Raw genomic sequence first — 12,634 nt, 5'->3', positions numbered from 1 at the left:
CTCTACCTCCTCAACCCCACACCCCTCCGGCGCGGCATTGTGGGAAGCTGGAGGACCGGAGCCGGAGGACTGGCGTCGAGCTGGGGCTCCCAGACTAAGGGGAAGAAGGGGGGCAGTGTTTGGGTTGCTCCTGTTGCAAGGGGAGGGGGCGGGGAGGGGGAGAACTCCAGGGGTAAAGGTACCAGGCGTTGAAAAAGCTGCGGTTGGCAACGTTTGGAGGCTTTTAAAGGTGAGAAAAAGGGGTTTTTTTTTTGCATGGTGACTCTCTCATGGACAATTCCTGCCAGCAAACAAAGCAATGGGGGGATGGGCTGTTTTTTTATCTCTCTCCCTCTCCCCCTCTGTGTTTGCTTTGCAAATATGAACGTGCAAAGATCCTAAATCTACATGCAGAGCAGCTAATGAAATGAGGCATTTGCAAAATGTGTGCACACAAAAAGTGTTGGGGCTTAAAATATTTCAGTATTTCCATCACCAGCCCCCCCCCCAAAAAAAACTTGCAAAAATGATTGCAAACTTTTTGATTAAGAGGAGAAAAAATCTGCAAAGGGGCTGCTTTAGGTAAGGGGGCAAAATCACTGATTTAGATCAGGGGGCAAAATCTGCCAAGGAATGATTTTAGATCAGGGGCCAAAACCTGCAAAGGACAGATTTTCGAAAAGGGCAAAATCACTGATTTAGATCAGGGGGCAAAATCTACCAAGGAATGATTTTTAGATAAGGGGCAAAATCACTGATTTAGATCAGGGGGCAAAATCTGCCAAGGAATGATTTTAGATCAGGGGGCAAAATCACTGATAGATCAGGGGGCAAAATCTGCCAAGGAATGATTTTAGATCAGGGGGCAAAATCTACCAAGGAATGATTTTTAGATAAGGGGCAAAATCACTGATTTAGATCAGGGGGCAAAACGTGCAAAGGACAGATTTTCGAAAATGGCAAAATCACTGATTAAGATCAGGGGGCAAAATCTACCAAGGAATGATTTTTAGGTAAGGGGCAAAACCACTGATTTAGATCAGGGGGCAAAATCTGCAAAGGACAGATTTTAGATCGGGGCAAAATCTGCAAAGGACAGATTTTAGATCAGGAGGCAAAATCTGCAAAGGACTGATTTTTAGATTTGGGGCAATATCTGCCAAGGTCTGACTTTTAGATTTGGGGCAATATCTGCCAAGGTCTGATTTTTAGATTTGGGGCAATATCTGCCAAGGTCTGATTTTTAGATTTGGGGCAATATCTGCCAAGGTCTGACTTTTAGATTTGGGGCAATATCTGCCAAGGTCTGACTTTTAGATTTGGGGCAATATCTGCCAAGGTCTGATTTTTAGATTTGGGGCAAAATCTGCCAAGGTCTGATTTTTAGATTTGGGGCAAAATCTGCCAAGGTCTGATTTTTAGATTTGGGGCAAAATCTGCCAAGGTCTGACTTTTAGATCAGGGGGCAAAATCTGCAAAGGTCTGACTTTTAGATCAGGGGGCAAAATCTGCAAAGGTCTGATTTTTAGATCGGGGCGAAATCTGCAAAGGTCTGATTTTTAGATCGGGGCGAAATCTGCAAAGGACTGATTTTTAGATCAGGGGGCAAAATCTGCAAAGGTCTGATTTTTAGATTGGGGGCAAAATCTGCCAAGGAATGATTTTTAGATAAGGGGCAAAACCACTGATTTAGATAAGGGGGCAAAATCTGCCAAGGAATGATTTTAGATCAGGAGGCAAAATCTGGAAAGGACTGATTTTTAGATTTGGGGCAAAATCTGCAAAGGACTGATTTTTAGGTAAGGGGCGAAATCACTGATTTAGATGAGGGGGCAAAATCTGCAAAGGAATGATTTTAGATCAGGGGGCAAAATCTGCAATGGTCTGATTTTTAGATAAGGGGCGAAATCACTGATTTAGATGAGGGGGCAAAATCTGCCAAGGAATTATTTTTAGATTGGGGGCAAAATCTGCAAAGGGCTGATTTTTAGATAAGGGGGCAAAATCTGCCAAGGAATGATTTTAGATCAGGAGGCAAAATCTGGAAAGGACTGATTTTTAGATTTGGGGCAAAATCTGCAAAGGGCTGATTTTTAGATCGGGGCAAAATCTGGAAAGGACTGATTTTTAGATTGGGGGCAATATCTGCAAAGGGCTGATTTTTAGATTGGGGGCGAAATCTGCAAAGGACTGATTTTTAGATTGGGGGCGAAATCTGCAAAGGACTGATTTTTAGATTGGGGGCAATTTCTGCAAAGGGCTGATTTTTAGATAAGGGGCAAAATCACTGATTTAGATGAGGGAGCAAAATCTGCAAAGGAATGATTTTAGAGCGGGGGCAAAATCTGCAATGGTCTGATTTTTAGATAATGGGCGAAATCACTGATTTAGATGAGGGGGCAAAATCTGCCAAGGAATGATTTTAGATAAGGGGGCAAAATCTGCAAAGGAATGATTTTAGATCAGGGGCAAAATCTGCAAAGGTCTGATTTTTAGATTGGGGCAAAATCTGCAAAGGACTGATTTTTCGATCAGGGGGCAAAATCTGCAAAGGGCTGATTTTTAGATCGGGGGCAAAATCTGCAAAGGACTGATTTTTAGATCAGGGGGCAAAATCTGCAAAGGAATGATTTTAGATCAGGGGGCAAAATCTGCAAAGGAATGATTTTAGATCAGGGGGCAAACTCTGCAATGGTCTGATTTTTAGATCGCGGGCAAAATCTGCAAAGGACTGATTTTTAGATTGGGGGCAAAATCTGCAAAGGACTGATTTTTAGATTGGGGGGCAAAATCTGCATAGGTCTGATTTTTAGATTTGGGGCAAAATCTGCAAAGGACTGATTTTTATATTGGGGGCAAAATCTGCAAAGGACTGATTTTTCGATCAGGGGGCAAAATCTGCAAAGGAATGATTTTAGATCAGGGAGCAAAATCTGCAAAAGAATGATTTTAGATCAGGGGGCAAATTCTGCAATGGTCTGATTTTTAGATCGCAGGCAAAATCTGCAAAGGACTGATTTTTAGATTGGGGGCAAAATCTGCAAAGGACTGATTTTTAGATTGGGGGCAAAATCTGCAAAGGGCTGATTTTTAGATCGGGGCAAAATCTGCAAAGGACTGATTTTTAGATTGGGGGCAAAATCTGCAAAGGGCTGATTTTTAGATCGGGGCAAAATCTGCAATGGACTGATTTTTAGATCGGGGCAAAATCTGCAAAGGGCTGATTTTTAGATCAGGGGCAAAATCTGCAAAGGGCTGATTTTTAGATTGGGGGCAAAATCTGCAAAGGACTGATTTTTAGATCGGGGCAAAATCTGGAAAGGGCTGATTTTTAGATCGGGGGCAAAATCTGCAAAGGACTGATTTTTAGATCGGGGCAAAATCTGCAAAGGACTGATTTTTAGATCAGGGGGCAAATTCTGCAATGGTCTGATTTTTAGATCAGGGCAAAATCTGCAATGGACTGATGTTTAGATCGGGGCAAAATCTGCAACGGACTGATTTTTAGATTGGGGGCAAAATCTGCAAAGGACTGATTTTTAGATTGGGGAAAAATCTGCAAAGGACTGATGTTTAGATTGGGGGCAAAATCTGCAAAGGACTGATGTTTAGATTGGGGGCAAAATCTGCAAAGGACTGATGTTTAGATTGGGGGCAAAATCTGCAAAGGACTGACTTTTAGATTGGGGACAAAATCTGCAAAGGTCTGATTTTTAGATTGGGGAAAAATCTGCAAAGGACTGATGTTTAGATTGGGGGCAAAATCTGCAAAGGACTGATGTTTAGATTGGGGGCAAAATCTGCAAAGGACTGATGTTTAGATTAGGGGCAAAATCTGCAAAGGACTGATTTTTAGATTGGGGACAAAATCTGCAAAGGTCTGATTTTTAGATTGGGGAAAAATCTGCAAAGGACTGATGTTTAGATTGGGGGCAAAATCTGCAAAGGACTGATGTTTAGATTGGGGGCAAAATCTGCAAAGGACTGATGTTTAGATTGGGGGCAAAATCTGCAAAGGACTGATGTTTAGATTGGGGGCAATATCTGCAAAGGGCTGATTTTTAGATCGGGGCAAAATCTGCAAAGGGCTGATTTTTAGATTGGGGGCAAAATCTGCAAAGGACTGTTGTTTAGATTGGGGGCAATATCTGCAAAGGGCTGATTTTTAGATTGGGGGCAAAATCTGCAACGGACTGATTTTTAGATTGGGGGCAAAATCTGGAAAGGGCTGATTTTTAGATCGGGGGCAAAATCTGCATAGGTCTGATTTTTAGATTGGGGGCAAAATCTGCAAAAGAATGATTTTAGATCAGGGGGCAAATTCTGCAATGGTCTGATTTTTAGATCGGGGCAAAATCTGCAATGGACTGATTTTTAGATTGGGGGCAATATCTGCAAAGGGCTGATTTTTAGATCGGGGCAAAGTCTGCAAAGGTCTGATTTTTAGATTGGGGGCAAAATCTGCAAAGGACTGATGTTTAGATTGGGGACAATATCTGCAAAGGGCTGATTTTTAGATTGGGGACAATATCTGCAAAGGGCTGATTTTTAGATTGGGGACAATATCTGCAAAGGACTGATTTTTATATTGGGGGCAAAATCTGCAAAGGACTGATTTTTCGATCAGGGGGCAAAATCTGCAAAGGGCTGATTTTTAGATCGGGGGCAAAATCTGCAAAGGACTGATTTTTAGATTGGGGGCAAAATCTGCAAAGGAATGATTTTAGATCAGGGAGCAAAATCTGCAAAAGAATGATTTTAGATCAGGGGGCAAATTCTGCAATGGTCTGATTTTTAGATCGCAGGCAAAATCTGCAAAGGACTGATTTTTAGATTGGGGGCAATATCTGCAAAGGGCTGATTTTTAGATCGGGGCAAAATCTGCAAAGGGCTGATTTTTAGATTGGGGGCAAAATCTGCAAAGGACTGATGTTTAGATTGGGGGCAATATCTGCAAAGGGCTGATTTTTAGATTGGGGGCAAAATCTGCAACGGACTGATTTTTAGATTGGGGGCAAAATCTGGAAAGGGCTGATTTTTAGATCGGGGGCAAAATCTGCATAGGTCTGATTTTTAGATTGGGGGCAAAATCTGCAAAAGAATGATTTTAGATCAGGGGGCAAATTCTGCAATGGTCTGATTTTTAGATCGGGGCAAAATCTGCAATGGACTGATTTTTAGATTGGGGGCAATATCTGCAAAGGGCTGATTTTTAGATCGGGGCAAAGTCTGCAAAGGTCTGATTTTTAGATTGGGGGCAAAATCTGCAAAGGACTGATGTTTAGATTGGGGACAATATCTGCAAAGGGCTGATTTTTAGATTGGGGACAATATCTGCAAAGGGCTGATTTTTAGATTGGGGACAATATCTGCAAAGGACTGATTTTTATATTGGGGGCAAAATCTGCAAAGGACTGATTTTTCGATCAGGGGGCAAAATCTGCAAAGGGCTGATTTTTAGATCGGGGGCAAAATCTGCAAAGGACTGATTTTTAGATTGGGGGCAAAATCTGCAAAGGAATGATTTTAGATCAGGGAGCAAAATCTGCAAAAGAATGATTTTAGATCAGGGGGCAAATTCTGCAATGGTCTGATTTTTAGATCGCAGGCAAAATCTGCAAAGGACTGATTTTTAGATTGGGGGCAAAATCTGCAAAGGACTGATTTTTAGATTGGGGGCAAAATCTGCAAAGGGCTGATTTTTAGATCGGGGCAAAATCTGCAAAGGACTGATTTTTAGATTGGGGGCAAAATCTGCAAAGGGCTGATTTTTAGATCGGGGCAAAATCTGCAATGGACTGATTTTTAGATCGGGGCAAAATCTGCAAAGGGCTGATTTTTAGATCAGGGGCAAAATCTGCAAAGGGCTGATTTTTAGATTGGGGGCAAAATCTGCAAAGGACTGATTTTTAGATCGGGGCAAAATCTGGAAAGGGCTGATTTTTAGATCGGGGGCAAAATCTGCAAAGGACTGATTTTTAGATCGGGGCAAAATCTGCAAAGGACTGATTTTTAGATCAGGGGGCAAATTCTGCAATGGTCTGATTTTTAGATCAGGGCAAAATCTGCAATGGACTGATGTTTAGATCGGGGCAAAATCTGCAACGGACTGATTTTTAGATTGGGGGCAAAATCTGCAAAGGACTGATTTTTAGATTGGGGAAAAATCTGCAAAGGACTGATGTTTAGATTGGGGGCAAAATCTGCAAAGGACTGATGTTTAGATTGGGGGCAAAATCTGCAAAGGACTGATGTTTAGATTGGGGGCAAAATCTGCAAAGGACTGATGTTTAGATTGGGGGCAAAATCTGCAAAGGACTGACTTTTAGATTGGGGACAAAATCTGCAAAGGTCTGATTTTTAGATTGGGGAAAAATCTGCAAAGGACTGATGTTTAGATTGGGGGCAAAATCTGCAAAGGACTGATGTTTAGATTGGGGGCAAAATCTGCAAAGGACTGATGTTTAGATTGGGGGCAAAATCTGCAAAGGACTGATGTTTAGATTAGGGGCAAAATCTGCAAAGGACTGATTTTTAGATTGGGGACAAAATCTGCAAAGGTCTGATTTTTAGATTGGGGAAAAATCTGCAAAGGACTGATGTTTAGATTGGGGGCAAAATCTGCAAAGGACTGATGTTTAGATTGGGGGCAAAATCTGCAAAGGACTGATGTTTAGATTGGGGGCAAAATCTGCAAAGGACTGATGTTTAGATTGGGGGCAAAATCTGCAAAGGACTGATGTTTAGATTGGGGGCAATATCTGCAAAGGGCTGATTTTTAGATCGGGGCAAAATCTGCAAAGGGCTGATTTTTAGATTGGGGGCAAAATCTGCAAAGGACTGATGTTTAGATTGGGGGCAATATCTGCAAATGGCTGATTTTTAGATTGGGGGCAAAATCTGCAACGGACTGATTTTTAGATTGGGGGCAAAATCTGGAAAGGGCTGATTTTTAGATCAGGGGGCAAATTCTGCAATGGTCTGATTTTTAGATCGGGGCAAAATCTGCAATGGACTGATTTTTAGATTGGGGGCAATATCTGCAAAGGGCTGATTTTTAGATCGGGGCAAAGTCTGCAAAGGTCTGATTTTTAGATTGGGGGCAAAATCTGCAAAGGACTGATGTTTAGATTGGGGACAATATCTGCAAAGGGCTGATTTTTAGATTGGGGACAATATCTGCAAAGGGCTGATTTTTAGATTGGGGACAATATCTGCAAAGGGCTGATTTTTAGATTGGGGGCAATATCTGCAAAGGGCTGATTTTTAGATCGGGGGCAAAATCAGCAAAGGACTGATTTTTAGATCGGGGCAAAATCTGCAAAGGACTGATTTTTAGATTGGGGACAAAATCTGCAAAGGACTGATTTTTAGATCGGGGCAAAATCAGCAAAGGACTGATTTTTAGATCGGGGCAAAATCAGCAAAGGACTGATTTTTAGATCGGGGCAAAATCAGCAAAGGACTGATTTTTAGATTGGGGCAAAATCTGAAAAGGGCTGATTTTTAGATCAGGGGCAAAATCAGCAAAGGACTGATTTTTAGATCGGGGCAAAATCTGCAAAGGGCTGATTTTTAGATTGGGGGCAAAATCAGCAAAGGACTGATTTTTAGATCGGGGCAAAATCTGCAAAGGACTGATGTTTAGATTGGGGGCAATATCTGCCAAGGACTGATTTTTAGATCGGGGGAAAAATCACTGATTTAGATAAGGGGGCAAAATCTGGAACAGACTGATTTTAGAAAAGGGGGCAAATTCACCGATTTAGATAAGGGGGCAAAATCTGCAAAGGACTGATTTCTAAATAAGGGGGCAAAATCACTGATTTTAAATGAGGCAAAATCTGCAAAAGGCGGGCAAAATTTTTTGCATTTGTTTCTTCACTTTCCCCACCACCCACCCCCCAAAAAAGTGGGGGTTGTTCGAAATTATTTGCTTTTATTTTCCCATTCCGAAAAAAAATGCAATGAGAAATGCAAATGCAGAATGGAAATGATGGGGGATGGGGGGGTGGCTTGAGGAGGTGAGCCTTTGATATGCGAGCAATGTCTGAAAGTTTTGCTGTCTCAGGAGCCTTGGTGCGTTGCTGCAGTGCATCTTGTCGATGGTACACACTGCTGCCACTGTGCGTCGGTGGGTGGAGGGAGTGAATGTTTGTAGATGGGGTGCCGATCAAGCGGGCTGCCTTGTCCTGGATGGTGTCGAGCTTCCTGAGTGTTGTTGGGGCTGCACCCATCCAGGCAAGTGGAGTGTATTCCATCACACTCCTGACTTGTGCCTTGTAGATGGTGGGACAGGCTTTGGAGAGTCAGGAGGTGACTAGATGGGGGGGGGCGAAACTGTTCCCAGTGGTCGGGGGCCAGAGGGCGAGATGAGGAAAGGAAGGACTTTTTTTTTTGAAGTGCAGTCACTGTTATAATGTCAGAAAGCCGGCAGCCAATTTATGCACAGCAAGATCCCACAAGCAACGATGTGATTATGACCCAGATCGTCTGTTTTTTGTTTTAGCGATAATGTTAGAGGGATGACCACTGGGCCCCCAAGACACTGTGGAGAGCTCATTTTCCAATAGCGGCCGTGGGATCTTTTACACCCACCCGAGAGGGCAGACGGGGCCCCTAGGCTTAACCTCTTACCCCGAAAGACGGCACCTCCGACGGTGCAGCACTCCCTCAGTACTGACACCGGGGGAGTGTCGGTCTGGATTATGGAGATCAAGTCCTCGAGTATATACACCTCCCTCTGACAGTGCAGCACTCCCTCAGTACTGACACCGGGGGAGTGTCGGCCTGGATTATGGAGATCAAGTCCTAGAGTATATACATCTCCCTCCGACAGTGCAGCACTCCCTCAGTACTGACACCGGGGGAGTGTCGGTCTGGATTATGGAGATCAAGTCCTAGAGTATATACATCTCCCTCTGACAGTGCAGCACTCCCTCAGTACTGACACCGGGGGAGTGTCGGCCTGGATTATGGAGTTGAAGATTACACACACTGGCGTTGTATTCCCTGGAATTTAGAAGTTTAAGGGGCGATTTGATCGAGGGTTTTGGGGGATTTTGAAAGGAATTGATGGGGATGATCGAGAGAAAATTTATCCGCTGATCGGGGAATTCACCTTTAAAAAAAATATAAGAGCCAGGGCACTGAGGAGAGAAACTAGGAAACAGTTCTCGAGGGGGGGGAGGGGCGCTGAATGGGTCTCCTCCTGTTCGTGTGTAACAGGGTCGGGGGAAGCGGGGGTGGGGGGGCAGGGTTTGCTAAACACGCTTCGAGCGAGCAGCGTATCTGGAAGCTAACCCCCTCTCTCTCTCTCTCTCTCTCCCTTTTTTGTTTCCCTCCCGTCCCAGGTCTGCGCCAGCCAGCCGGCGAGTGAGCGATTCGAGATGGAGGACACGGCGCCGGGGGCCGCCCATCGAGAAGCGGGCGGCGGGAAGGGGCGGCGGCGTGCCGGCCCGGCCAGCGAGCGCCGCCACCCGTGCCCCGACTGCGAGAAGGCCCTCGAGGAGAGGGCGGCAGCGGCGGCGGCGGCGGCAGCCGGGGAGGGGGCCGCGCCCGCCCGCGGGGAGTTCGCCAAGAGCGGCGCGGCCGGCCGCAGCCGGGAGAAGCCGTTCCCCTGCCCCGACTGCGGCCGGGCCTTCTGCAGCGCCTCCCGCCTGGCCGCCCACCGCCGCGCCCACTCGACCGCCAAGCCCTACCGCTGCCCGCTGTGCCAGAAAGACTTCGCCGACTCCTCGCGCCTGGCCGGGCACCGGCGGGCCCACGCCGGCGAGCGCCCCTACCGCTGCAGCGTGTGCCGCCGGGGCTTCCTGGGCACAGCCGAGCTCCTGCAGCACGAGCGGGGCCACACCGGGCAGAAGCCCTACCGCTGCGCCCACTGCGGCAAGGACTTCGCCCGGGTCAGCGGCCTCCGCCTGCACCAGAGGCTCCACCGGGTCTGAACGGGGGCCGGGGGGGGGGGGCGTTGGGTTGTTGACCTCGGGCAGTCTGACCCCCGCCCCCCCCCCCCCACGCTCCCCATCCCGCCTTTCCTCGACCACCCGGGTGCGCGAGTGCGCACGCACAGCAAGATCCCGCACGGCGAAAAGAGAGGGGGGGGGGGTTTCCGGAGACCGGACGTTGATCCCATCCCTACCCGATGCCACCCCCACTTCCTTCCCCGGGAGACCTTGACCATTTCTTTCACACCCCTACCCTGCGCTGCGCACCTCAACCATCCCTCCCTCTCTGCGCTCCCCCTCCCCCCCCCCCCGGTCGACCCTCCGAGATCTCTGCCCTCCTCCGATCTCGGCCTCTTGAGCATTCCCTCCCCTCCACCCCCACCCGCCTGCCTTCAACTGCCCCGGGGGGCGGGGGTCGTCCCCGAGCTCTGAAATTCCCTCTCGAAACCTCTCCGCCTCCCGCTCTCTCTCCTCCCTGGCTGTGACTCCTCCTTATGTGCTCAGTGACGAATGTTGTCCGGTGATGCCGTAACGTTCCTTGGTACTGGACCTTTTGCAGCATCTGGTGCTCGCGTCGCACTCTCTTAGTTCCTTCTGTGTCTCCTTTTCATCCTCTCTCCGCCCCCACCTTCGAACCTCGCCCTGGGCCCCTTCGACACCCTCGTGTTAACAGAAAACCTCCCGCTTGCCGATTCGGAAATGAGCGATCCATCGGGCGTCGACTCGCGGGAGACGGCTCCAAACGTCCGCCTGCCCCTTGGGGGCGTGGAAGCGTTCGCTACCTTTTTCTTTTGTGCTCCCGACTGGCGCTGCCGCCGCACCGTGCGGCGCCACCCGCGCCCGGGGGGGTAGTGTGTGTGTGTGTGTCGGACGTGGTGTCGGGTCCCTCTTCAGAGACTCCGCATCGAGCGACTTCGAACCAGCATCTCTGCCGCCTGAGCTGTTTTGTAAAAGACGCGGCAAAAAATCGGGGAGATGATCTCTCGGGTGGGGAAGAAGTCTCCACTAGTTTTTAGCGTCGGCTCCAGGGCAGCTTCACCCACGTGGAGTCCATTTGAACCATCGCCCCTGCAAATGAGCTATCCCATTAACCCCACTCCTCCTCTGCCCTGGCGCCCACACGCAGTTTCTCCTCATTTGCTCCGTCCCGATTGTGAACGCCCCAATCAAATCTCCCTCTTAACCTTCTCGGCTCGAAGGGGAACAGTCCCGAGCTTCTCCCAGTCTCTCCGCATTAACTGAAGTCCCTCATCCCCAGGACCGTTCTCCTCAATCTCCCTCCGCACCCTCTCCGAGGCCCTCGCCATCCTTCCCATAGCGTTCGGCGCCCGGAATCGGGGCGCGGCGCTCCGGCTGGGGGCCCCGACCAGGTGTCTGAGGGGGAGAAAAGGGTGTTAGCAGTGACATTTTACACGTGACCTCTTGCGCGCTCCCGCCCTTTTTTAACGCCCCGCCAAGGAGTCAGCTCGCCCGAATCGGCTGCCCAGCCTCCTTTCGAGGCCGAGAACACTACGATCTGCTCTGCAGTTTTTTGTTAAAAATCGCCCTCGTTTTCCAAGGCGTCTCAACTGTGTTCCCTCCCGCGCGATCTGGGAGAGATGAATCGACTTGAGAAACGGACAGTGTACACCAATAAATGGTCTCAGTTTCGTTCACTGTCGTCGGCGGGGTTGTGTGTCTATATGGCGGCAAGGGAGACCTTTTTTAAAACAGGAAGTCAGAGAAAGGACTGCATTGTGTCCGGTCGTGTTGGCTGGCGGAAAATTCTGGGCCGGGGCTAGGCGAACCGAGCGTCAAGCAGGCTGCGGCGGCCTTCCCGACTGCCGCACGGGGCTGCCTCTCTCTGCTGATAAAGTCTGCTGGGCACATCCAACACCGGGACTTTTATTTTTCAACGACGCCTCCCAGAGGCTGGTGCCATTCAGTCCAGTCCCCACGATGACACTTGGGGAGGGTGGCCACACGACAGGCTTTAATTGTTCTGCATGCTTATCATGGACCGTGTACCTTTTTGAAGTCGGTTAAATATGTTTTCTTTTTCCTTTGTGGATCGATTGTAAATAAAGCAATTAGTCGTTTAATCCCCCAGGTCACTCTTTTCTTTCCGTGGAGCTGCACATCGCAGGAACAGGTCCATTCAGCCCCCCCCCCCCCAACATAGGTCCGTGCTGGAGTTCTGCCCCACACGAACCTCCTTCTGCCCCCTTCATCTCACCCTGTTCCGGTCTCACCCACAAGTCATAGAGTTAGACAGCACAGAAACAGGCCCTTCAGCCCATTGTGTCCGTGCCAGCCATCAAGCACCTATCTATCCTAATCCCATTTTCCAGCACTTGGCCCGTAGCCTTGTATGCTATGTCGTTTCAAGTGCTCATCTAAATACTTCTTAAATGTTGCGAGGGTTCCTGCCTCCACCACCTCTACAGGCAGTGCGTTCCAGTTTCCAACCACCCTCTGGGTGAAAAACCTTTCCTCAAATCCCCTCTAAACCTCCTGCCCCTTACCTTAAATCTATGCCCCCTGGTTATTGACACCTCCGTTAAGGGAAAAAGTTTCTTCCTATCTAACCTATCAATGCCCCTCATAATTTTGTATACCTCAATCAGGTCCCCCCTCAGCCTTCTCTGCTCTGAGGAAAACAACCCTAGCCTATCCAGTCTCTCTTCATAGCTGAAATGCTCCAGCCCAGGCAACATCCTGGTGAATCTCCT

General features: G+C 48.1%; 1 protein-coding gene across 1 annotated transcript; it reads left to right on the top strand.

Moving 5' to 3' along the window:
• Positions 1–69: 69 nt before the first annotated feature.
• Positions 70–12,004, top strand: LOC137356190 (zinc finger protein 771-like). The gene is made up of 2 exons (XM_068022041.1): positions 70–229; positions 9,333–12,004. Exon 2 carries the CDS (start codon positions 9,369–9,371, stop codon positions 9,921–9,923), a length of 555 nt encoding a protein of 184 aa, XP_067878142.1. The 5' UTR covers positions 70–229; positions 9,333–9,368; the 3' UTR covers positions 9,924–12,004.
• The last annotated feature ends 630 nt before the right edge of the window (positions 12,005–12,634 follow it).

The sequence above is a fragment of the Heterodontus francisci genome, chromosome 45, assembly GCF_036365525.1.
Source record: "Heterodontus francisci isolate sHetFra1 chromosome 45, sHetFra1.hap1, whole genome shotgun sequence".
Lineage (NCBI taxonomy): Eukaryota > Metazoa > Chordata > Chondrichthyes > Heterodontiformes > Heterodontidae > Heterodontus > Heterodontus francisci.
The sequence above is the reverse complement of the archived record's forward strand: the minus strand, read 5'-3'. Positions and strand labels throughout refer to the sequence as shown.

Bases quoted from the DNA above. Each gene is read 5' to 3' on its own strand.
- LOC137356190 (XM_068022041.1), top strand. From the start codon at position 9,369: ATGGAGGACACGGCGCCGGGGGCCGCCCATCGAGAAGCGGGCGGCGGG.